Source organism: Corythoichthys intestinalis, chromosome 10, assembly GCF_030265065.1.
Source record: "Corythoichthys intestinalis isolate RoL2023-P3 chromosome 10, ASM3026506v1, whole genome shotgun sequence".
NCBI classification, from domain to species: domain Eukaryota; kingdom Metazoa; phylum Chordata; class Actinopteri; order Syngnathiformes; family Syngnathidae; genus Corythoichthys; species Corythoichthys intestinalis.
In genome coordinates, this window is record NC_080404.1 from 33374437 (window position 1) to 33401478 (window position 27042).

Here is a 27042-nt window from a genome sequence, read left to right on the forward strand (position 1 = left end):
ATAACACATACAAAAACTGATTTTCATTCAAAATTGTATTTTTTTTCAATTATTTTCAAAATAAAAGTTAACAAAAACAGCAATAACCCCAACCTCCATCTACTAATTTTTATTTCCCCTCATTTCCTCACATACTAAATGCCAAATCTCAATTTCAACTACTTAAGAACATATGATGCATATTAAAATTGAAGTCAATGTAAACATTTACTTTGCTTTCTTTCTATTTTTTTTTTTTTTTTTTTAATAATAAAGATATAAGTAACATACATTCAGAAAAATACAAATGACTTATATTATTCAGAGTGAAATGGAATATATTTTGAAGATCGCGCAAACACTGACTTTTTTAAATCATAAAGAAATTAATAAGTAGCCTAACATGAATGAACAAATATAAGTCCAAAGTGCACATTGACAGCTAAGACGTTCTGAACCTCGCCATCAGAGCAAATAAAACTAAATATGATAAATAAGCCACCTTAACTCTGTCCTTGCTCTTAAATATTTGATCCATTTTCTGTTGCATTGCCCATTTTTTGGTTTATTGTTGCTGTTTCAGAAAACAAGCACATTCGAACCAATCAGAGCAAACTACAGTATTTCTGGTGATCACATATCAGTATGTCAGCCAATTGCCGCGTGCATTCGCGCATTGACGTGACTCATCATCGTCAGACTCGGATAACTGCAGCAGCTAGGGAAACCTCCATGCCGTCCGTGGAATAAAATAAATAATAAATATTGGTGGAAACGGATTACGCTACACAAGCACTTTATTATGCTTGTTGTTAACACTTGTCTATGTAAATCTGATGTTGGTAGATTGTTTTCTTCTTGGAGATCAAATGCATGTGTGGCAGCTTAGCATTAAAAAAAAAAAAAAAAAAAAAAACTTTACATAACGTTTTGACAGTAGCCGTCATATTTTTTTAATCAAAGCACTATGTACCGGAACAGCATTCCGGCCCTGAATCTTATACCGGAACTGCGTTCCTGCCCTGAATCTTATACAGGAACTGCGTTCCTGACCGTTCTGGTCCACTTTGACCCCTGCTCTCGGGTTGAAATTGAAAGCGTTGAACACATGACGTGTTTATGTCGCTAGAGTCTTACTCTGGAAGCATTGCAGCGTAACCATGTGACGTCACCGCCCTGCGACGTCAGCAACAATGCCGACCTACTATTTAAACTAATTTTACAAATTGTATAAAAACAGAAATATCAAGAGGGGTTTCAACATTTAAATTATTTTAACTCGTGATAATGTTTATCTTTCAGGAGCTACAATTCTTTCTATCTGTTGATCCCTTTAAAAAGACTTTGACCCTTTGCAGGTTGGACTGGAATATATCCCAGGGTTTCAGTGTTATATACTGTGTACGTCACTTATAGTGCACTGACACAGACTGTAAAAAAATCAGATATAAAAATTAAAACCAAATTGGGCAATGAAGTGTAAATTCAGCAAGGCAGTGTGGCATTCATCAAGCGTTAATGAAGTCATCTCCTGATGTGACTTTCAAACTCACAAGTTTCCCAATCAAAATAATGCATAAATTTGTTTTCACAACCTAATCAGAGCTACTGCCGGCCACCCTGCAATCGTTATTAAACTAATTAATCACATGCAAACTTGTCAAATAGGGTTCTGTGCCCGCTTTGTGGCTTTGATTAATTAATTGAAGCATAAGCGTGCAAGTTGTGAGTATGTGTGTGCGCGCAGAGGCGGAAGCAAATCAAGCAGTGAACATCAAATTGAAGGTAGACCTTAATATGCACTTTGGGGTAAAACTACAGTCTGCGTGGAGACGATGCTGGTGCGTTGCACGCACACATTCCCTAAGCACGAATGATTCATGAAAAAAGGGACCGCGTGCATGTGCTTTGAGGAGCATAATAAATGGATATTTCTTTGAATAATTTCTAGAGGGGCGCAAGAGGGGTCAAGGCAGGGTCACTGTAAACCTGAAGCCAAAGTCATCAAGGTAAATGCAGCCATTTGTCTCGGCAAAAGCTAAAATCAGGCCACCCCAGTGGCTTCTTCTTGGCCGCAGTCACCTGCAGCGTGTCTCTAACTAGGGGATGTAGTTTCCATCAGCAGTTTACAATCACATCGGTGGACAGCGCCCCCCCCCAGAGGCTAGAGGGCAGCTGGATTAATGAACAGCCTTGACACCCAAAGGAACCACCTAATGGATCAGGAAGACTTGTGGAATAAAAAAACCTGGATACAGTGGTTGCCTGCCTTGATTTTGGAGTTGAATTTGCACTTGACATAGAGGGGAACAAATAATACCATCCGCCATTTTTTCAGAAGTCCCTTTTTTTCGGAAAATGATTGGGAGAAATAACTGGTGCCTTATGATACAATTCACCTGGCATACATGTTTTGGACATTGGAGCAGGAGATGCCAATTGGCTGATTTTTAAAAAAAAACTAATTTCACAACAACCAACAGTTTGTCAGATATTGATACACCACACACGTAAGAAGGTGCACATGCAGTAACTCTTATTTGTGTTCCCTTTATTAACTGCGATATCAACACAATGGAGTTGAGATCTTGAACACTTTTTAAAGTAGTTTTTAAACATTTTTTTTGCCATTCCTAGTCACAGTTTACTGTCAAACAAAAAAATATAACATGAGCAGTACAATTTCCATTGAATTGAAGTAAAATAAAATAGTAGAAATTGTTTAATTCTTAACATTTTATTAGGTCAATTTTCACATATATAAAGACATGGTATTGCCATTTATCTCAGATGTGTGAGTTCATTTCAATTGGGAAAAAATATTTGAGTGTTTTGTGTTATAGGAGTATGGTCACGGAACAAGTTCAAGTTATCTCAACGCACCATTGTGTTGATATCGCAGTCAATAAAGGGAACACACATAAGAGTTACTGCATGTGCACCTTCTTTTCATTTATATTAGTGAGCAAACTTATTCTGGATGCTTAGGAAGTGAGGCCGACTGCAATCAATAGCTGTGAAGATAATGTGCCAAATGGCCACGTGTAATGTCAGCGGTGTCACCTGTGATGACAAACCTGTGGGGAAGTATCACTGCACGCTGCGCTTTAATGGAGCTTTATAACAATAATTATTTTTTAATGGCAGACTTGACTTGTGAGGACTTGTGGGTGACCTTCAGTGACACAATCAGTGAGAATCGTCCAGAAGTCAAATATACCTCTCTGGGATTAGACACATTAAAGTGCAAATATTCATTTTTAATTATGATTCCACCGCTACATGAGGGAGGAAGTTGAAGCCAGGTAGTGAACTCCATTTTGCCTCATTTGCATAAATGAATAATCAATTCCACATATTAACAATCAATTAATCACTTCCTGACCCGAAACAAAGGGTCTCTGAACAAGAATATACACAAAGCCGACACTTTATGTGGTACACATTAGGCTGCAGGTATCCATTATTTAGGTAATCGATTAATTTATCAATTAGTTCAAATAATCAAGTAATCAGATTACAAAAATCTAATGCGTTGCAGGATAAATTTTAGGAGATGTAAAACAAACAAACAAACAAGTGTTTATGCTTGCAATAATAATTATTTTGGCTTGCTAAGATTACACTTTCAAAAGAGCATTAAATGCCAATAAAATTCCTGAGTGTTAAATGCAGAATTGCATTGCAATAAATGCATTAAAAAATAAATTAAAATGCACGAGCTTAGCCTCAAATGATATTTAAAAAAAAAAAGAAAAAAGATCTAATTACAACAGTGCAATTGGCTAACTTTCATAGCAAAAGTCCCCGAGCTTAAATGCTAAAAATGCTTCTCTCTTTTTTTTTTTTTTTTATTTATTTTTTTTAATACAAATCTCTTCACAAATCGTTCAACCACATTTTATCACAAAAAAAAAAAAACTGCAAAATATACTTCGGAACTAGATAACGAATGCACAGACAAACATAATAGCTCAAACAAAAACATACCTTATGTTGGTCCAACAGGGAGCAGCTGGATTCAGCCATGTTAGACGAGTTATGGCATATTCACTGTTGCCACTAGAGGACAGTGTATCCACCCAAATAATAAAACTAAATGCAACATTTTTAAAACAAACAATCACAAGGTCACTCTAACTAAACGAATCTTCGAATCAGCAAAAATTTGATTCAAAGCTTTTTTTCTAATAGAATTATTTAAGTTAATCGATTAATTGTTGCAGCACTAGTACACACCAATATGAAGTGGGGTGGCACAGCTCAGTGGTAGAGCAGTTGTCTGCCAACACAACAACAAAAGATTGTGGGTTCAATTCCCTCTCCCTACTGACCATGTCGATGTGTCCTACAATCAAGATACAGATCCCCACAGCGGGCAAATTAGGAAACAGTGTCATATCTCCTTGAGTCCTTTAAAGGTAGAACAGCACTATACAACTGTAAGTCCATAAGACATTCAAATTAGGGATGTGCTGATCACAATTTTTGCATGTGAGGCCTAGTCCAAGTCACCTGATTTTGAGGATCTGCCAATACCTCGGAAATGTACAAATTCCACTCCCCGCCTCCACATTAATACTGTAAGAACAAAGCTATCCCAACATTATAGATTATAGACATGTAAGAGGGTTATTAGTAGTTTCAATGATGCAAAGTGGATATCCGCAATTTGATTTTTTGAAAGTCAGTTGTGCTGCAGAAAATATGGTTGCAAACAAATTACATCAAAATATTTAGTTTTACATAAATAAAAAATAATTTTGGACATCGAATATGATGAATTGAGAATTTTGGTTAGGATTTCTTGCCTAAAATGCACTGTATTTAAAGTGCCTACGACAGGATAAAAAACGTCTTAAATAGCATTATTGTGTGAATTAGAATCATATTTTGAGACTATTCGACTATACACAACAATTTGGCAAAGCGCAAATGACGAGAAATTAGTCTTTTAATTTGCCGTTTAGCCACGCCTACCATTACAGGGCACTAGCGTCCCCAACAGGAGGAAGACATCGGCAGGGTCACGGTTTCATCAATTTAGAATTCATCCCATTGAGGGGGGAATTATTCAACACGACGAAAATGCGACGAAGAGAGCTGCAAAATATAATTGTTTCTCCAATATTTTTACAGGATATTTTTATCAAAATATTTTTCGCCAATTGCTAAATAAAAGGTATGGTCATGACAAATAACACTCTTGTGCTAATTGGAATATGAAATATTAAAAACACATTTATTCAGTACAACATGGCAAAATTACTCCATAATGGTCAAAACTGTCCACTTCTTGCACCTCCCAAACTATATTTTATGCCACCGGAGTTGTTCTGGCTTTTATTATTTCCCTGCCCCGACTTCAGAGAGGGTAAACAAACCGTGACAGCTAGCCGACATGCTAACCCGAACCGAGTGATGTTTCAAAGTATTTCTCGGCTTTCAAAGCGAAAAATCACACAAAACTACCCAGGCTCATATCACACAGCGGCGGGGTTGTCGATTGTCTTCGCCGATCCGCAACCCGCCTGGTGGCAAGCAAGTTAGAGCTCGTCGGACTCATTCCCCTGCTACGGGCAGGAGAGCTGGGGAAACAGCTGGACAAACCGGCCGATGTCGGAGGACACGAATATTTCGTAAAATAATACTTTACTACACGGCGAAGACGTAAACAGAGAGTGGCGTGCAGTTGTTGTGCAGCTAACAGGGCAGGATGTGTCTAAGGAGAACTTTTCTACATGTCCGTCCATGATCAAGTGTAAGTAAATTGTCCTTTATTTAAAAAAGTTTTTAGTGTTTACTTTATAATTGCTGTATTCGCGGCCATTTTTATCACAAAGATGCAATTTCTGATGGGGTTTAAAATTTGACAGAACACCGGGCACACGAAGAGGGCAGTAAGCCGAGTATAGCGCTCTCCTGTTGGGGGGGGTTGTGCGACAAGCTGCCGGTGGTCGGCCGAGTGGCATTCTCGGTGGACAAGGAGCATTGCTAGCCACAAAATGCAAGCCACCTCCATATTAAAACATGTCACAGTATTGGACATAGCACAAAACACGATGTTTACTCACTTCCTTGTAAGTCCAATGGTCCCACAGTTGTCGCACACTTGTATTAGCCGATCTTGGGGTGAACTTGAACTTTCTGAAATCCAAAAAGGCTTACACGCCTCTCGCTGGTGCATCTACAAAAGCCTGCAGCCGTTTGGCTGGCGTGATGCGAACAACAAACGAATTATTCCGCGAAATCAGCTGAATCCGCAGTCCATTTGCATGCTATACAGCAATGCTGTACTGTGAGATGCTGACCCGGCTGACGTCACATTCGCGTTCATCTTAAACCCGAGACTGGAGCCGGAAGTTACTGATTTCCATGGCACAGGATCAAAAATTGAATATATAAAACGATCACTTCCACACACATCCAAGCGGTCCATTTCATTCCAGACCATAAAACATGTGAAATATGAAATAAACATGCTTTTTGGAGCCATACGCACTTTAATGTTCTTTTTGTCATTTTTTGCAATATGCCTATACTTCAAGATTATTTTGTTGCTTGTAGCCCTTTAACTCATTCACTACCATTGACTGTTATAGACATCAAATCCATTTCAACTGAGAAGGGTGGCGTTAAGTGACCATGTTTCACTGCCATTGATGATAGACGTCCAATTCAATTTGATTCCTTTGATCGCTGTCCCCGCCCAGGCAAACTGGATTGGAAGTAGGCATGTGCCGTTATGGTATTCTGACGATATGATAACCTTAAGCCAAAATATCATGGTTTCACGGTATCACGGTATTGCAATTACAGCTCTAAAATGTGTTACTTTGAGATGTCTTGGATTTAAAAAAAAAAAAGAAAAAATCCACTGAACAGGATTTTTATTTTATTTTTTTCAAAACATATTAGCAAATTGGAACATAAGTATAATGTTAAGTTAAATTGAAAAATATAACAAAATATTCTAAATAAAATTTTAAAAAATGCAATCCTTTAGTTTAGCCTAAACCCATAGCTCAACAATATTACAATCAGAACAAAAATAACTGAATTATTTTCCATAAAAAGCACGTGTGTATGACATTTACATTATACACACACTCTTTTTCTTAATAGAGACAATTGCCAGAGAGAAAAAAAACAACACGTTTTACCACCGCTAGACATACTAAACACGCTGGAGTTAACTCTTGTACCTGGTGGGAAACGTTTATGACAGTGTTTACGAACCTCCTATTTTGTATAAATGCAAAATCATTTTGGAGGTATTGCCTTCTCGGTGGCCACCCTCCGCAAACATGTTTTACATGTCCGTTGGCCGTCCGCTAAGCCGCAGCCGTCTGTAACTTTTCCGTAGCCGAAGTATTCCCGTATCAGCGATTTCGTATTCTTCGATGGGGGAAAAAGTTCAGGAGTTTCACCTCCTCCAGCCATCCTGTAGCACAGCTGACTCACTGACACTGAGCAACAACTGGTGGAGGAGGGTTGAGCCTTACAGCTGCAAGCGAGGGATTTCTCCATGCATTTTCGGGACATACAAAATAGGTAATACCCTAGGAACGGTATGATGGAAAATTTTTGTGGTTTTGAAACCTTTACATTTTCATACTATGGTATACCTTGAAACCGGTTATCGGCACATGTCTAAATGGAAGTCTAGTGTTGTCAATGGTATTCATTGAGTTAAAAATAAAAATAAATGAATACATGATAATAAGCCAATTTTTTTTTTACCCAATTCCAACCCTCTGTAAATGACTCGTTCAGGCCTGATTTCTGATCACGTGGTCGCATCGGGGCAACATCCCAAATTAAAATGCTTGATTGTAGAAAACAATATGCTATTTCCCAACACCTTCTTTTTAGATTTTATTTTTTTGTTCCAATACCTAAGTGCACAAAAGCCCAATTAGAAGATTAACACATGTCATAAATGTCATAAATTTGTCATACATAATGGGGATACTATAGACCGGTGATTCTCAACTGTTGGGTCATGGACATGTCAGGGTCACGAAACGGTAGTAAAAAAATTACACTGGTTCCTTGACGGTAGCAACATTATGTTTCAAGATTACTAATATTATGTAATGAACTAAGTTATCCAGATGAATAAGACTAAATATTGTTTAATTGTAAAACACCAAACATTACCTGTGAACCAAGACTGTTTTTAACTGCACATGCTGTAGAGAAGTATCATAATAAAAATGTATAAACTTTCTTTCCAGACTGCAAATAAATTTCACAATTTGGTTCCAACATAAAGGGTGTCACATTTTTGTAGTACCGTACTAATTACAAAAAAAACAAAAACAAAGCATATACAGTGGGGAGAACAAGTATTTGATACACAGTCAATGGGAAAACCCATTGGCAGTGTATCAAATACTTGTTCTCCCCACTGTACTTAAATTAAAAAAAAAAGAAAAAAAGACTACTCCTCAGAATGTGTCTGCTGTCAAATAAGAATTGAAATAGCTCAGCTGCGATGGTCTGGATGGGTGATATCACCGTAATGATGACAATCATAAGTGCAATTTTCCAATACAGATGCCACAGTAGGGAAATGTTAAATATTAAAAGATTTCCCCGCGGATTTATAATAAACTATTCAAAATCCATTTCAGTTTCAAGGCAAGACCATGTAAAAGTAGTGAAATATTTGGCTTCATTTCAAGCAAAAATATTGTTGACGTCCAGTAAAATGAATAAACCAGCCATGGCTAAACAATGGGACATTTAATGAACTTTTCATCATCCATGTAACCCACCCAAAACTCTGGACAAACGCCTGTGCGAATTGGGAGCGCCTTCCATTTGATTTTCCGGATCAAAGAGTCTCCATGCAAGCAGACCTGGCATGTTAAATGGAATCTGCCGTCTGTCTAATGAAGCGGATTTAAACACAGGTGTCCTCCAGTGCCTTGCCATTTCTCCCCTTCTTTTATTGTCTATTCATAAGAATGTGATTACAAGCAACAAATAACGGCCTCGCTCTGATTATGTATGCCTGCGTCGCCGCCATCTGAAAAGTCTCATCTGAACTGCAGGCAGAGGCGAGGAAAGAGATGACAGAGCTGACAGATTGCTTTGACTCGCGTCACCTTTGGACAAAACGAGACATTTTGTTGCACACGGCAAATAAAGACCCCCTGTCTCAAAGATATGTGGACGTTCTTTAGGGCAACGTAAAACTATAATTGCAGCAACAGAAGCGAGGGAGAGGGCAGGGCTTTCACTAAGGCTCGGTGCTCATCTGCATCACGGCGTTCCCACTTTGTTCAGCTGTCTTTCACTGGCCACGTCCCATCAGGACCGGCAATTTACTCACATGCCAATAACATGTTGATTACTCAACTCTCAGCTGGTGTGAGAGAGTGACAGGGGGTGCGTGATGAGGAGGGTCGACGAGGTCCCCCGAGTGCCACATGTGCTGATGTGTTTAAAAATAAAAAAATAAATAATCCACTTGGTCATATCACAGCTCCTGAACACTGACGCGAGGCGGAAGATTGAAATATTGATTCAAGCAGCAAGACATCTGCAGCCAAGTGCGCCTTTTTTTTTTCGTGACACATTAATGGCACACATGAGCTCACATGGGGATTTATATCTCCAGACCATGTTGTTGGCATACACACAGGAGGGTTGGCCCTGATTTATCAATTTGTGATACATATTAATTTGTGTGATTACATTGAATTTAATCTGTCCTCAAGACTACAACTACGAACATGTTTCTTCAACACATGTAAAGATATATAGTATGTATGCAATGTAAATTTGCATAGTTGCTTAACTGAAGAAGACCTGAATGGAAATGATTGTTCATTACTTTCATCTGAAAGCGCTCGTCCATTTTCTTTTGCATTTATTCTCATTTCAAACAACGATCCATTTTTTGGCGTGATATACTGTATATATTTTTTTTTCCATCAGAAAAAATTTGTTTCTCTATTCCCGAATGGCAAAGAATTAACTGAATGTCAGCTTGATAAGAACATAATACTATACAATAGGTGACCTCCCTGACCCAGGACCCAAAGTGGACTCTTTGTGAATTTCACTTTCCATCAAATAGAGGCACAGTGACTTTCACTACTTGGCAGCTGGGAGCAGATGGTCAAAGTATTTTGTTGCCTAAATGAGCATGGAGGGAAAAGGTTTCCAGGTGTTTCAACAAAAATTGATGGATTTGATATTTTCTTCTGGGGCAGCACGGTGTTGCAGGTGGTTAGCACAAATGGCTCAAGTCTTGAGGTTCTGAGTTCCTCTAAATCCTCTAAACTAGGCATGTGGCGGTATGATATTCTGAGGGTAGGGTTAGGGTTAGGGTTAGGGTTTACACACTCTCTTTCTGGATGTAGACAGTTGCCAGAGGGGGAACAAAAACATTTTTTACCATAGCTAGACACACTAAACACGCTGGAGTTAACTCTCGTAGCTGAGGGAAACGTTCATGACGGTGTTAACTAATCTTTAATTTTGTATAAATGCGAAATCATATTGGAGGTATTGCCTCCTCAGCGGCTACCCTCCGCAAACATGGCCTACAGTGGGGCAAATAAGTATTTAGTCAACCACCAACTGTGCAAGTTCTCCTACTCGAAAAGATTAGAGAGGCCTGTAATCGTCAACATGGGTAAATCTCAACCATGAGAGAAAGAATGTGGAAAAAAAAAACAGAAAATCACATTGTTTGATTTTTAAAGAATTGATTTCCAAATTAGAGTGGAAAATAAGTATTTGGTCACCTACAAACAAGCAAGATTTCTGGCTGTCAAAGAGGTCTAACTTCTTTTAACGAGGTCTAACAAGGCTCCACTCGTTACCTGTATTAATGGCACCTGTTGTAACTCATTATCGGTATAAAAGACACCTGTCCACAAAATCAGTCTGTCACGTTCCAAGCTCCACTATAGACAAGACCAAAGAGCTGTTGAAGGACACCAGAGACAAAATTGTAGACCTGCACCAGGCTGGGAAGACTAAATCTGCAAAAGGTAAAACGCTTGGTGTAAAGAAATCAACTGTGGGAGCAATTACCGTATTTTTCGGACTATAAGTTGCGTTTTTTTTCATATTTTGGCTGGGGGTGCGACTTATACTCAGGAGCGACTTATGTGTGAAATTATGAACACATTATGTTATCATTTCACATGTTATTGTGGTGTTTTGGAGTGACACTGATGGTTTGGTAAACTTTTTAGCATGTTCTTTATGCTATAGTTATCTGAACAACTCAATAGCTATGGCCACGTTCGCGTTCAGCCTTTTGCAATGTGTGTTCAATTGTATTATTGACTTTTTTTATATTGAAATGCATGCTTTTAGTTTGTGGCGCTTTCACGCCCACGTGGGGGCGCACTCGCACTTGTTTACGTGAAAAAGAGCACTCACATGCCAGAAGAAGACGGACAGCTACGTAGGTGTGAGTGAGTGGGTGAGTTAGCGAGAGAGAGACACGGCTGCGAACCTACGTTCATTGTTTATGCTTTGAAAATATCTCTACAGAGGCAAAGCCTGTGTGTATCATCTTTTCTGTTGTTGTTGTGTGTTTTCCACTCGCGATCGGACACTTAGAGCCAGTTGTGTGGTTGTTTGAACGATTTGCTAATGCTAGCGAACGCATGCTAACCGTTTAATGTCATTGCTCTAAGAGCACCTAATTATCATTTCTTTACGTTGATGGGAACCTGTTTGGTATCAAGCACCAAATTGATTCAGCACATTATACGGACGTCCAGCATCGTCATTTGGGAGTTCGCTGTATAGCCGGGACCGAGCCGTAGCGTCCTGATAAGGACAGTATATTCTCATTTCGTTGTTCATGCACTGTACACTGTACATTTATTCAGCATGTTGTTCTCTATTGTATTTTTATTTTAAACTGCCTTTCAAGATGATATATCTGTTCTATGTGTTGGATTTTATTAAGTAAATTTCCCCCAAAAATGGGTTGGTGCCTGTCGGGGCGGCAATCCCCGAACCCGCTGGTGGACACCAGTGGTAAGGGATGCCGTCAAGATGAAGAAGGAGGCCTATCGGGCCTTTTTGGCCTGTGGGACTCCGGAGGCAGCTGACAGGTACCGGCTGGCCAAGCGGACTGCGGCTTCGGCGGTCGCTGAGGCAAAAACTCGGACATGGGAGGAGTTCGGCGAGGCCATGGAAAACGACTTCCGGACGGCTTCGAGGAAATTCTGGTCCACCATCCGGCGTCTGAGGAGAGGGAAGCAGTGCACCATTAACACTGTGTATAGTGAAGATGGTGTATTGCTGACCTCGACTCAGGACGTCGGTGAGTCAGTGTCAATTCCACCGACACGCCTTCCTTTGAGGAAGCAGGGTCTGGGGACTCTGAGGTGGGCTCTTCGATCTCTGGGGTTGAAGTCACTGAGGCAGTTGGTAAGCTCCTCGGTGGCAAGGCCCCGGGGGGTAGATGAGATCCGCCCGGAGTTCCTAAAGGCTCTGGATGTTGTAGGGCTGTCATGGCTGACACGCCTCTACAACATCGCGTGGACATCGGGGACAGTGCCTCTGGATTGGCAGACCGGGGTGGTGGTCCCTCTTTTCAAAAAGGGGGACCGGAGGGTGTGTTCCAATTATAGAGGGATCACACTCCTCAGCCTCCCCGGTAAAGTCTATTCAGGGGTGCTGGAGAGGAGGGTCCGTCGGGAAGTCGAATCTCAGATTCAGGAGGAGCAGTGTGGTTTTCGTCCCGGCCGTGGAACAGTGGACCAGCTCTTCACCCTCGGCAGGGTCCTTGAGGGTGCATGGGAGTTCGCCCAACCAGTCTACATGTGTTTTGTGGATTTGGAGAAGGCGTCCGACCGTGTGCCTAGGGGAGTCCTGTGGAGGGTGCTCCGGGAGTACGGGGTACCGAGCCCCTTGGTAAGGGCTGTTCGGTCCCTGTGCGACCGGTGTCAGAGTCTGGTCCGCATTGCCGGCAGTAAGTCGAATTCGTTCCCAGTGAGGATTGGACTCCGCCAAGGCTGCCCTTTGTCACCGATTCTGTTCATAATTTTTATGGACAGAATTTCTAGGCGCAGCCGAAGCGTTGAGGGTGTCCGGTTTGGTGGCCTCAGCATTTCATCTCTGCTTTTTGCAGATGATGTGGTGCTGTTGGCTTCATCAAGCCGTGACCTCCAACTCTCATTGGGGCGGTTCGCAGCCGAGTGTGAAGCGGTTGGGATGAAGATCAGCACCTCCAAATCCAAGACCATGGTCCTCAGCCGGAAAAGGGTGGCATGCCCTCTCCGGGTCGGGGAGGAGATCCTGCCCCAAGTGGAGGAGTTCAAGTATCTTGGGGTCTTGTTCACGAGTGAGGGTAGGAGGGAGCGGGAGATTGACAGGCGGATCGGTGCAGCGTCTGCAGTGATGCGGACTCTGCACCGGTCCGTTGTGGTGAAGAAGGAGCTGAGCCAAAAGGCGAAGCTCTCGATTTACCGGTCGATCTACGTTCCTACCCTCACCTATGGTCACGAGCTGTGGGTCGTGACCGAAAGAACAAGATCCCGGATACAAGTGGCCAAAATGAGTTTCCTCCGCAGGGTGTCCGGGCTCTCCCTTAGAGATAGGGTGAGAAGCTCGGTCATCCGGGAGGGGCTTGGTGTCGAGCCGCTACTCCTCCGCGTTGAGAGGAGCCAGTTGAGGTGGCTCGGGCATCTGGTTCGAATGCCTCCTGGACGCCTCCCTGGAGAGGTGTTCCGGGCATGTCCCACCGGCGGGAGGCCCCGGGATCGACCCAGGACACGCTGGAGAGACTATGTTGCTCGGCTGGCCTGGGAACGCCTTGGAATCCCGCCGGAGGAGCTGGCTGAAGTGGCTGGGGAGAGGGAAGTCTGGGTTTCCCTGCTGAAGCTGCTGCCCCCGCGACCCGACCCCGGAATAAGCGGAAGATAATGGATGGATGGAAATTTCCCCCAAAAATGCGACTTATACTCCAGTGCGACTTATATATGTTTTTTTTCTCTTTGTTGGGCATTTTATGGCTGGTGCGACTTATACTCAGGTGCGACTTGTAGTCCGAAAAATACGGTATTAGAAAATGGAAGACATACAAGACCACTGATGATCTCCCTCGATCTGGGGCTCCATGCAAGATCTGACCCCGTGGTGTCAAAATGATAACAAGAATGGTGAGCAAAAATCCCAGAACCACACGGGGGGACCTAGTGAATGACCTAAAGAGAGCTGGGACCACAGTAACAAAGGCTACTATCAGTAACACAATGCACCGCCAGGGCCTCAAATCCTGCACTGCCAGACGTGTCCCCCTGCTGAAGAAAGTCCACGTCCAGGCCCATCTGCGGTTCACTACAGAGCATTTGGATGATCCAGAAGAGGACTGGGAGAATGTGTTATGGTCAGATGAAACCAAAATACAACTTTTTGGTAGAAATACAGGTTCTCGTGTTTGGAGGAGAAAGAATACTGAATTGCATCCGAAGAACACCATACCCACTGTGACGCATGGGGGTGGAAACATCATATTTGGGGCTGTTTTTCTGCAAAGGGAACAGGAAGACTGATCTGTGTAAAGGAAAGAATGAATGGGGCCAGGTATCAAGAGATTTTGAGTGAAAATTCCCATACCAGCGATTTCGATTTTGTTTTCTTCGATGGGGGATAAAGTTCACGGGTTTAACCTCCTTCAGCCGTACTGTAGCACAGCTGACTCACTGACACTGAGCAACAACTGGTGGGAGATGGTTGAGCCTTACAGCTGCAAGGGAGGGATTTCTCCATGCATTTTTGAGACATAAAAAATAGCCAATATCTTAAGGACTGTATAACGAAAAATTTTTACGGTTTTGAAACCTTGACGTTTTCATACCACGGTATACCTTGAAACCTGTAATCGGCAAATGTCGACTCTAAACGCAATAAAAATGCACAAATGTCATGTCCTGGTGTGATATTTCCGTGGCTATATGTTTGAGAGAGTATGAGTGCCAATGAAGTTGGAAAGTCATGATGAGGAAAAGCTACATTTCCATGAAAAGAAAAATAGGCAGAAGGACAGTGGAGCTCGACGGCAGACAATATTTATTGCAAATGTTGTCTCTCGACGTCTGACATCAACAGGGTTTCTACAGGTAGCAGCAAATCTCATTTAATGCTTTTTAATGCCACTTCAAACAAACGACATTTAATGCCCATGCCCAAATGCAAATAGTTTCACACATACAAATTGTAAGTAGAGTTGTCCGATAATGACTTTTTAACAGATAACTGATATCCCGATATTGTCCAGCTCCAAAAATGTCATACTGATATAAGCGGTCGTGGACTTAACATACTATGGCTAATTGTGTTGCAATAACCCATTGGGTACTTTAATAATGATAAATGTAAGAACTTTGAGGTTTTCCAATAAATATTCTGTGAAAAATAAGGGAGCATCTTCAACTGCAGTTATGGAAAAACTGCCTAAATTGCACCATCATGTGCAAGTGCAAGTGAAAAGTGCCAATCAGGCACAGCCATATCACAAATGGCTCATACAGTGCTGGCTCAAATTAACAACAAAGGCACACAGCTTCAGTAAAGTGAATGAGGTACGCAATGAATTTATATTTTGTTATTTTTCAATCATTTATTGTTAATTTAATTTTTGCACCATGAATGCAAATGTATGCTCGCTTAAAAAATCCCAAACATCTTCATTTGGACACATATAAGTGTCAATAAGCATAAATACTAGGGGTGCAACGGTTCAGTTAGCCCACGGTTCGGTTTGAACCTTGGTTTTGGGATCATGGTTTTGGTTCGGTTTCGGTTTGCGTTTTGCATTTTTTTTTTTTTTTTAAACTGCCTTTATTTTGCTTTTAAGAAAATGAAATAAACACTTAAAATGTAAACATTTTCAACTGGTAAAATGCCTCTTAGCTCTTTGGCTAGAGTAGTGACTGACTACTGAAATACACACACAGTAGTGAAAAAATTACTTGGCAAAGTAACTGTTATCTGTTATGTTATGTGTTATCTTTCATGTTTTTAAAAAAAAAAAAATTTTTTACCTGTCCTGTTTAGCTGTTTGACACAGAGAATGGAAGTCTAAGTGCCCTGGTTGTCTGAACAGTTTTATCATGTTTTTTTTCTTTCTTTTTTTTCAAAAAGAAAAAAACAAAAACAAAAACAAAAACATAGTAACCTTTGCTATGTTTGGAGGTCATTTAATGTTGTGAATCAACCGTTAAAGTTCATAAAATTGCTCCCGTTTTTGCATTTGTTCCCTTCTGTCTACTTTCGACATGTGAACATTTTAAAACTGTTTCATCCTTTAAAGATAGACTCAAGTCAAGATTTTGCCGATTTAGGAGTATTTTAGATAAAAAGTTACTTAGGTTCGCCAGGAAGGTTCATTACAAAAGAGCCTTTCTGAGAAGTTTACTGCTCTAAAATGGCGGCTGTTTACTAACACTACCGAGTCTGTCATTTCGCATGTAGTTCTATATGCATGAGATATCTAGGTGTAGATTGTAGGCTGTCTGCTACAGTCAGGAAATATTGGAGCCACCTAGCCTAGCATCGCGTTTGCTACAGCGTCACAACAAACACTCTTCCCTCTCCGTGTCTCTGACTTTTCTCTAACGCACGTTGTCTCGTTGCCGAAATGTTATAGTGGACCGTCACAGTTAGGTAGTAGCACTCTGTCGCACGGGACGTCCAACTATCAGTGGTCAGGGCGAAACTATGTACTTTAGCGAAATCATCTTCAATGGCTTTGCGTGCCATTTCATAAATGTCGGGGATTACGTTGTTGGAGAGATATGTCCTAGAGCCTAGTTCGGGCCTAAAAAATCCAGCCCGACCCGACACGGCCCGCTGGTATTGAGGCCCGACCCGGCCCGAGCTCGATCACTTAACTAGATTTGCAGGCCCGAGCCCGAAAAACCCGATTTTATTTTTTATTTATTTTTTTTTTTTGAGTGACGCGGAAAAAACGCAGCAGCAGCAATTTATTTTCATTTCTTCGAGTTGGCAGAAAAAAACGCAAGTTTTCTTAATGTTTAAATAATCTACATATTTTTTTGAGAATTATCAAAGCATTCACACAACGAAATAACGCTGGGAAAGTTTGTTAAACATATTTCTGAGTGTGTGGGACATTGTTCTCACATGGACGCGCCTCTCTGACAAGGAGAGGGAACAAGAGAGGGCGGCGCCTCGGCCGTGCGCAAACTACAGCGGGAGGACAAGAAGAAAAAGCGGCCGGCGCCACGGCGTTCGTGCACACGCACAAGCAAAAGCGCAATACAGAGAGCCTGCTCTCCATTTTTTAAATTTATTTTTTTTTTTTTTTTTTTGAGTGACGCGGAAAAAACGCAGCAGCAGCAATTTATTTTCATTTCTTCGAGTTGGCAGAAAAAAACGCAAGTTTTCTTAATGTTTAAATAATCTACATATTTTTTGGAGAATTATCAAAGCATTCACACAACGAAATAAAGCTGGGAAAGTTTGTTAAACATATTTCTGAGTGTGTGGGATATTGTTCTCACATGGACGCGCCTCTTTGACAAGGAGAGGGAACAGGAGAGGGCGGCGCCTCGGCCGTGCAGCGGGAGGACAAGAAGAAAAAGCGGCCGGCGCCACGGCGTTCGTGCACACGCACAAGCAAAAGCGCAATACAGAGAGCATGCTCTCCATTTTTTTTTTTTTTTTTTTTTTTTTTTTTTTAAATAATTTATTAGTCCGGCATGGCGGCCCGACCCGACCTGACCCGAACGTGAATGCTTAAATTGTGGACCCGGTCGGGTTCGGGTTCGGGCACAAAATCTAACCTCTAATATGTCCGCGAGGGAACAATTTAACACGGGTCAAGCTTTGCAAATAAATTAACGAAGCCTGCCGTGTGTTTTCACTGGTGTCATCTTCGGGGTTGTCCTACTCGGAGAAAGTGATATCTGTGGGTGATGCCGGCTGAGGTGCCGAAGTCATGTTATAAGTGTTGCCATTAGCATAGGGAACAAGCACTGAGCAATGCTTGCAAATTGTTTTAATTTTTTTTTTCAATATTTTCTCTCCCTCCGCATTGTAGTCCACGGGGAAACCGAAATGTTGCCACACCGCAGATTTGAAAGAAGCCGGTGCTTCCTCAAAATTCGGTTTTGTTGTCTTTTTTGCTTCACTTTCACTCGCTCGTAAGCGAGAGAGGGCGTTACTCGGCTTCTATTACACAGGTGCTTGACAGCGATCGGACATTTACTTGCGGGGCGGGAATTTCTCCAGCTGTGCTTCACGTCACACACAGTTACACAGAGCTCGACCAATTAATTCCACAAGCGTTCGGAATAAATTAATTGCAAAACCGAAAAGGCATGGTTCATAAAGGCGTATTGAAACGTACAGGGATAACCGTACGGTTCGGCTTTGAACCACAAACCGTTGCACTGCTAATAAATACTGTGCTAAACTGTGACCAGCCCTTGAACAAAACTGATCATGAAAAACTGTCGATATTATCCGGTATCATTTTAAAATGATTGACCACTCTACAAAATTATGTTTAAAAAAAGGTTCTTTAACTGTCAACTCTACATCATTTTTAATGCTTCTGATATTTGATTAATACTATTTAATGCTTTTTAAGGGCTGAATTTTGACAAAATCCATTTAATGACTTTAATGCTTTTTAATGACCCGCATAAACCCTGATCTAGAGTCATAGCACATTTTCAAAACAGAGCATGTAGTTTTACACTTAAGTGTTAAGGAAAACTGTGAGCAGCATTGTCGCAACATTCTCATGATGGCCGCACGAGTATAAATCCAGCTGAAGACACAAAATGGACGAGAGTAATGGTCATAGTGTGGATATTTGGAGCTTTTTGCAATGTCCGCACTGGTGTGTTTCAGCAAATGTGTGGCGAGACTCACCAAACTTTACACTTTAGACAGATAGATAGATGAAAGAAATCAAATTTTGAATCATAGCCAAACTAGTTTTTAATCAAGAAAAGTATTTGCAGAAATTGCTGATGATATCTGACTGGCTTACAGTTTCATCGGGTTTGTGTTGCTTGGTGAGTTGTGGGTGTAATGAACACAGCGCTAGAAATTGGATGAAAGAATTTTATCATTGTGTGAAAAAATTAAGCTATGGAACAACTTATTTGGATAAGGATTTGGGTCTTGGATAATGTGTTTTCCAGAATAATCGCAGTTCCATTTTACAGCCTTGTGTCCAGAGTGTAAATAAGACTACTTATACTGCTTGTGCATCTTGCACATTAAACTAGAAAATGTTTCTGAAGGTCCAAAGAGTTACCCCAGAGTCCAATAATTGACCCAATAGAGTCAATTAGTGTGGAGTGTACATTAAGGGACAGCTATGGGCCTCTATTTGAGACAACATACAAGCAGTTAAAGCATGAAGTCTCAAGAGAGTTGATGATCAATTCGCCCAATCAAGCTGGAATCAATGCAATTAAAGTCAGAGTACTTTCATGTTTCAGACAATCCTGAGAACCAAACAGTACTGGAAATTGTGATTTGTACACTGATTGGTATCAAATCTGAATCTCTTTCTCCACTAGATTGTCAGCCCCCCTGCCGTGAGCTATCACATCTTTGCTCACATCTAAGTCAAAGTCCCTCCAAACGAGAACACCGACCACCGCAATGAAGTCATTTTCCTTCAAATGCCCCCCTTTAGATTGGATATATTATCAGTCATTTACATCTGATGTAGCCCGAGCTCCAACATCTAGTCATAAAATGCCATCAATTTTCTCACTGCAGCCTCGGGAGCACTTTTGGGACTGCGGGAAGGGTTCCGAGTGTATAAATCTAAAATTATGTGCGGAGAGAGTGACAAGCCCATCAGTGATGATCCAGTGAACAGTGTCCCACAGTACAAAAAGGCCATCTTTGCTCAAGACGTCTCATGGCAGCGACATATTTCATCGCCTTGCTCACAAATCAGATCATATCAAGTGCATTTCAGGATTTATTGACAGGAAATAATGTATCAACAGGATATATCAAAAGGACATCAACCTAAAAACTGAATACCACAAGGATGGGTTAAAATAATATCTCAATCCTGGGAGGTAATATTTGCATTTTGGGGATAATGCAATGCTATTTTTGTCATTTCTAGGACACCAATATATTCAGATGTGGCCCCTGATTAATGTCGCTGCCATGCACAATTGTGCCCAGTGAGCTTTGGCGATTACGTGAAGGAAAAAAAATTGAGGTGCTCCTTTTCATTTGCACAAGTGCTGTTTGTATATCTTTGTGTAGGGTTAGCACACATTTCCATGAAGATATTCAATTTTAAGACAAACAAGGAGGTATGCTATCAACTAAAGTGGAACTCACGTGTAGAGTAAGATTAATTCAGCCCCCAAAGGTCAAACTTTCTCATCTTGATTGGACTTACAGTGAGAGATGCTGCTTGATTGTTGCCATGTATAATTGATAGAGTATGATTGCCTCCCAAACACCTGCCATCCCATAACTCTTGAGTAATAAATTTACCATCGGGGTTATGTGGACATTTTCAAAAAACGATTTCACGGTCATTTAGAGGCAAGACCAATTGCCCTTACGCACATCAACGCATTGCGCACACAGTAATCACCGATTGGTGAGTGCATGCATGAAATAGTGAATCTTGTAAAAAAAAAACAACAACAAAAAACACTTGTTGCTCCATTCAAGATTGTATTGTACAAAAAAACCCGGCAGTGTTTTGAAGTAATGGTGCTTTTACGCACAGAAACCCGCGCGTAAAAGTCCAGCATGGTAAAAATAAAGTTTAAATATTAAATTTAAACAGAAAATTAATAAGCACAGCAGTCAAACCAGTGTAAATGAGAAACTCACACTGCTGTTATGTCCGGACCAGTGTACCATCGCCTGGTTGTGTGCAGAATCTCCCGACAGAGCAAAGGTGGATGTGTCCAGGTGCGGATCACTTTGCCTCGGGTAGGAACCTTTGACTTCCTCGTTCGCGCGTCGGTATTCAGTTCTGTAGCTGGAACCAACTTGGACGCTCCTTTTACGAACATGTTTCGTCTCCGAAAATACGTTTCCCCTGTTTCGTTCGGTTTTCAGTGCATCGAATCGTGTTTTTTCACCCCACTTTTGCTCGGAGTTATCGTCCAAAACTTGGAACGAGACATTCGAGGACTCCAGCTGGTAAAACCTCCCCCCCGCTGCAGAACTTATTCCCGCTTGAACCTCAAACTTGGTGTGGAAGGCGTGCAGGAGCAGGGCAAACAAAAAAGACAAAGTACCACACGACCTCAGTCCCATTGTGCAGGATTCTTCCTCCCGGGGAGTCAGCCGCAACTTGTCAAATATTCACGGTCGCATCTGCGCGTAAAAGGAAAAAAGGAGCCATTCGGCAGGGGTGGGGGTGAGAGGGAACCGCTCGGTGTAATCCAGGACTTGGTCAAAGTGACGGAGCGTTTGGGGAGGCGCTGCTGCGCGTCAAACGGGCGCGCTGATGGAGTGAGAGTGAGCGCCTGCGGGAAGCCTCAGTGCTGCATCACTGCATGCTCGCCTGGGTGCGAGAAGGGAAGGGAAAGGGATGGGTAGGAGGCTGAGGCTAAAAACACATGAAATCACTTTTGAAATGGTTCCGTTTTCATTGTGTTGACAGGATCATTTGAGGCTGTCAAAAAAACTTCCAACTCACTCCAGTGAATCTGATTGGTTGCAAAACTCCTACATGGCACTGTTATGGCTCTGAGCGCAAAACTGCGTGCGTGCTTCCGCATCGCATTCCTGGTAAGACCCATCTACTTTTTATTTAAATTTAATAAACTGGAAATACGGTAAGCCCCAGGCCTTGTCAAGGTCCCTAGAAACGAGAGCTTTGAATTCCTACAATAATCTGTCATCTGCGTGACTGCTGGTGCCACGGTGCAAAACAATCCAACTATTCTTTTTAAAATACAGTATGTGTTCTACATTCCTTTTTGAATCGGTATTCTTTTTGTTGACACATTGTCTGCCATTGACTCTGATGGATGTCCAATCTATTTGAACTACGACGGTTGGTAGCAGTTACGTTACCGGGGTGGGCAGGGGTGGGCAGTGCCCACCCACGGACACGCTCTGCCCACCCAAAGAAAACTGGATGTAGTACTAACGGCCATAAGCAGATTTTAAGGAGGGGCCCTGGTGGCCGAAAAGTGTCATTGCATGAAATTGACTTTCCTATATATATATATATATATATATTGTAAGCAATAAAACTGCAACAAAAATGAATGAAATGAACAAAAAGATATATTTTTATAATGGGTCAAAATCATTTTTCGAATAGATCATATGACTAGACCTTAGACCAGCCATGTCCAAAGTCCGGCCCGGGGGCCAAATGCGGCCCCTGATCAAATTTCATCCGGCCCCCAGCCTCTGTCATAAAATCAATAACATCTGGACTTTAATAAATTGTTCAGCAGTACTGCTACTAGCATATGAAGTAGCTTACACACAAATGCTGCTCCTCATTTATCCACTAAAAGGCAACAGCACTCTAAGCAACATTACCCCGCATGACCCTCTACTCCCAATTTTCTAAAATGGCGACAATCAACACAAAAAAGAAAGTTAACTGCGATGGCCGACGCTTCAAGGATAGGTAGAAATTTGACTATTTCTTCACTAAAATACGCAACAACTGTGTCTGCCTCATTTGCAAAAAGTCGCTGTTTTTAAACAGTTCAATGTGAGGCGATATTACCAAACAAGACAGGCTAACATGTATGACAAGATTACTGGGAAGATACGTAGTGAGAAATTAAAGCAACCTGAAGATAGTTTAATTTCACAGCAGCAGTATTTCGCAGGAGCCCGAGAATCGAAAGAGAACACCACAAAGGCTAGTTGCGAGTTTGTTGAAATTTAATAATTAAAAAAAATAATAAAGCAAATGTGAAACACAGAATGACTTGCTAAAATTTGCTTAAATATACAGTATTGTTCTAAGTAAAGGACGTTAGCCAAGGTCGGCCCCCCCATATTTTAATCACACCAAATCTGGCCCCCATTGCAAAAAGTTAGACGGTCATTTGCTTTGCAAAAAAAAATAGGGTGAGGGGCAATTTTATTTTTCAAATGATCTTTGATTGAATTTTTTTTGGTTTTTTTTGGATTGAATCAACTTTTTTAGGGACTGAATGATTTAGACACAACTGTCCTACCCATAATATGATCCAAACACAAAAAGGATTGCTTCAATCAAATAAAACTTTTTCAATGAAAAATTAAGTGTTCAAATGCAAAATTTTCAAACTCAAGTATTTGTTCGCATTGAGAAACGTTTTCTATGATTGAATTTTTTTCTTTCTTTTTTTTTTTTTTTTTTTTTTTGAAGTGATTTTTCATTTTGAAAATATATGTATATTTTTGAAGCGGCTTATTTTTTGATTGAATAATAAAGACAAAGACGTCCTAGCCAAAATGTGGCCCAAACACAAATCAACATTACTTCAATCAAAAAAGTTTGTTCAATCCCCCCCAAAAATACAAAGAACAATAGCTTTCACATGCATTTTTTTTAACTTTAACACTTATTTTTGCGCTCAATCACATTTTTTTTTTTTTTTTGATTGAAACGACTTTGATTGAAAATATATATTTTGATTGAAGCAACTTTTTTTTTTTTTTTTTTTTAATTGAAGCAACTTTTTTTGATTGAATTATAAAGACACAAATCTACCTCCATATGGCTCCCCCAGGGGATACAATTTTTGACTGTAGTAACTACATTGGCACGACACCGGCGGGCGTACCATATTCAGTGGTTGACGATCTTGGTGAAAAGTATAGCAGCCTGATTTAGAATTCCCCCCAATAATGATAGGAAACAAATAGCGCTCATTGTCAACTTATTAATATAAATATTCTTGTAAATTAATTTTATTGCTGGCACTGCGTTTTGTTGTGCCCCCCCGCCCCAAAAGTCAAACTCCGCCTATGCTAACGGCACTCTGGGCAACGCATATGGTATCTGTTACGTCCCACGGACGGCTTGCTAAGAGAGTAACTTAAAACAAGCCACATCAGTTTACAAGTGGCACAAATTTATTTACACCGTCAAACTCCCAATGAACAATACATACAAAATGTGGATGAAGCGCGGCTTCAGGGTAAGCCCAGGTCAAAAAAACAAACAAAATGATTCTACACTTAAACCCCACCCGCTAACTAAACCCGGATCGTAAAAAGGAAAGAACAAAAAGACAGCCACTACCTTAGCTTCCTACTCTAAACAAAACAAGAAAAAATGGGTTGAACAGAAATAGCAGCTTACCCCTACTGCTTCAGTGCTCTTATTTACAGTGGTGAACAAAAACGATCGAATAATGTATAAACACAAAAGACCTCACCGAAAAAGCGGGAGTGCAACAAAGTAGCGATCAAACGCACACAAGAGTGAATGGAGCAAACAGCTGGCGAGGAGGACCGCGGCACGAATGCTGTCAAATGCGACCTCAGCTGTCAGTTGAAAGCTTCTGACTTTTCAAGCTTGGCGCCCTTTTTCGTGGCCAATCAGCGGCGGCGGCCGTCCATCCGGCTTCGATCAGCTTACGTCACAGTGGGATGGGAGGCAGCCAGCTGGCGGACGCGATGATCAGATGACTAAAAGAGTTTCAAAAAACAAAACTTAAACGGCCAGGGCCGTCACACACCCCACCTTGAAAAAAAAACCTAACCTAAAAACCTATACCCTAAATAACAGCCGTAACAGCAAGCGATAGGGGGCTTGACCCAAAGAACACTCCCAAGTTTTGGAGGGCCAATAACAATGACGGGGCCTTCTTTTGACATAGCGGGCGTGCACATTAATGTCAGCCTGTTTTCGAGGCCCCACAATTAACACATTATTTACCGATTTGGTTGTCGAACCATCAGGCCTCGTCAGGACAGCTTTCACACACGAATCTTTATTTGGATTACCTTGCTGAACCCTTTCTAACTTATCACGATCCACATAACTAACTTTCGACGATGGGAAAACTATTTCTCCCACTAGGCCATTGCCCGGAATAAGCTGAACGCCACCAATAGGTAACTTTTTTCGCACGGCGTCCTTTAAAGGGCCGACAACTAGCGGGCAAGTCTAATATACTCTATGTAATGGTGCCCGAAATGGAACCATTCTAACTCCTGTTATTAACGTATCTCTATCAAAAGACGATCTATCCGAAAAACTTAATAAAGAGTGTAATACTAAGGACTGGCTTGCACCAGTATCACGTAGAATTTTTATTGGCACCAAGTTCCTGCCATCAGCAAAGAGAGAGACATTCATATAGTACTGATGTGTTCTAAGTTTTAACCTTTGCGTTGTTACCTTAAAAAAAAAAAAAAAAAAGAAATGTTGGTTTTGTTCCTAGGGGGCGCTACACACATTTACGTATATTTAGATTTTTTTTTTCCCAAATTGAGCTCAAAGGGGCTGCAGAACAAAGAATAATCATCAAAATAATAATAAAACCGAGGAACCACAATAGGTTACCTAAAAAAAAAAAACATTGTCACCTGCAAGTCCATACTGTTCAGTTATGGATGTTTTGTAAGTCAAATAAAATCAAATCAACTTTTATTTGTTTAGACCAAATCACAACAACAGTTATCTCAAGGAAAAAACAAAACATGTTTTAAGGTGCAGTAGCCATATGCTGAATTTCGACCTACTTGAGCATTGTAGCTTTTTTTTTTTGTTTGCCCCCCTAGGTAAGACTAATGCCCACCCACAACTGGCATCCTGGTAACACCACTGGAAGTGTAGATATACTTCCTTATATTCACGTAGAGATATATCCGTTCATTTCAATTCGTTGCACATTATCATTTTTTGTTCTTGTAACTGTGTTACTGTTATCTACCATATGAACGTCTGGTAACAGTACAGCTTGTGTACAATGACGTTTTCTTCCATTGGCTCATTTGCCTGTAAAAATCTATATATTAGACACACTGGACTATAAGCCGCAGGGTTCATATCATAAGAAAACATAGCGGTTTATTGTAAGAAAATTAAAGTATTCCTCTTGTAAAGGCACCAAAAGAATACTGAAAGAGTTGAGTCTAATTATAACAAAAACAACAGTAACATTTTATGGAAATTAAAACAAGTTTGCATCAGCCACTCATGAGAGATGCATGTGTGTGCTTCAAGGATAACAAGTGTAGTCTTTATCGCAACAGAATGAGAAACGCTATATGACCTTATAATGCAAGAGCAAGTTACATACATTGAAAAACAATTTAAGCGTGACTACTTTCAGTCAATGTCTCGTCACAGCCGGAGGCTACAGCCAAGTACCCTGCTGTGACAAGTAGCGATGAAGCCTATTAATGCAACTGAGGTCACATTCATCAAATGACCATAACGCATTCTCCCCTCAACCGGGCACTTCATTAAGTACAGCACAATCTAATGAGATCCTGGTCAAGAGCTAACTCAAGATATTAGGAGATTGCGCCCTTCACGTAAACAGTTCAGTACACAGATAACAAACAAGAAGTTCATGTAAATTGGTTCTCCTATTTTGTTTGGTTCGCCTTCAGTAACAGCAACACCCAAGCAACAGCCATATCATGACAGAAAAAAACTAGGGCTGTCAAACGATTACAATTTTTAATCGAGTTAATTACAGCTTATAAATTAATTAATCGTAATTAATCGCAATCGCAATTCAAACCATACATAAAATATGCCATATTTTTCTGTAAATTATTGTTGGAATGGAAAGATAAGACACAAGATGGATATATACATTCAACATACTGTACATAAGGACTGTATTTGTTTATTATAACAATAAATCAACAAGATGGCATTAACATTATTAACATTCTGTTAAAGCAATCCATGGATAGAAAGACTTGTAGTTCTTAAAAGATAAATGTTAGTACAAGTTATCGAAATTTTATATTAAATCCCCTCTTAATGTTTTCGTTTCAATGGAATTTGTAAAATTTTCAATCAAAAAATATACTAGTAGCCCGCCATTGTTGATGTCAATAATTACTTACACAATGCTCATGGGTGCTGAAGCCTATAAAATCAGTCAC

General features: G+C 40.8%; 1 protein-coding gene across 1 annotated transcript in view; it reads right to left on the reverse strand.

The window, feature by feature from the left end:
* Positions 1 to 21480, reverse strand: part of sorcs3b (sortilin related VPS10 domain containing receptor 3b) — a 144640-nt gene extending 123160 nt beyond the window's left edge. The window contains exon 1 of the mRNA XM_057848541.1: positions 20830 to 21480. Coding sequence (XP_057704524.1) covers positions 20830 to 21261 — 432 coding nt within the window. The 5' untranslated portion in view covers positions 21262 to 21480. The remainder of the gene's footprint in view (positions 1 to 20829) is intronic.
* Between the last annotated feature and the right edge of the window lie 5562 nt (positions 21481 to 27042).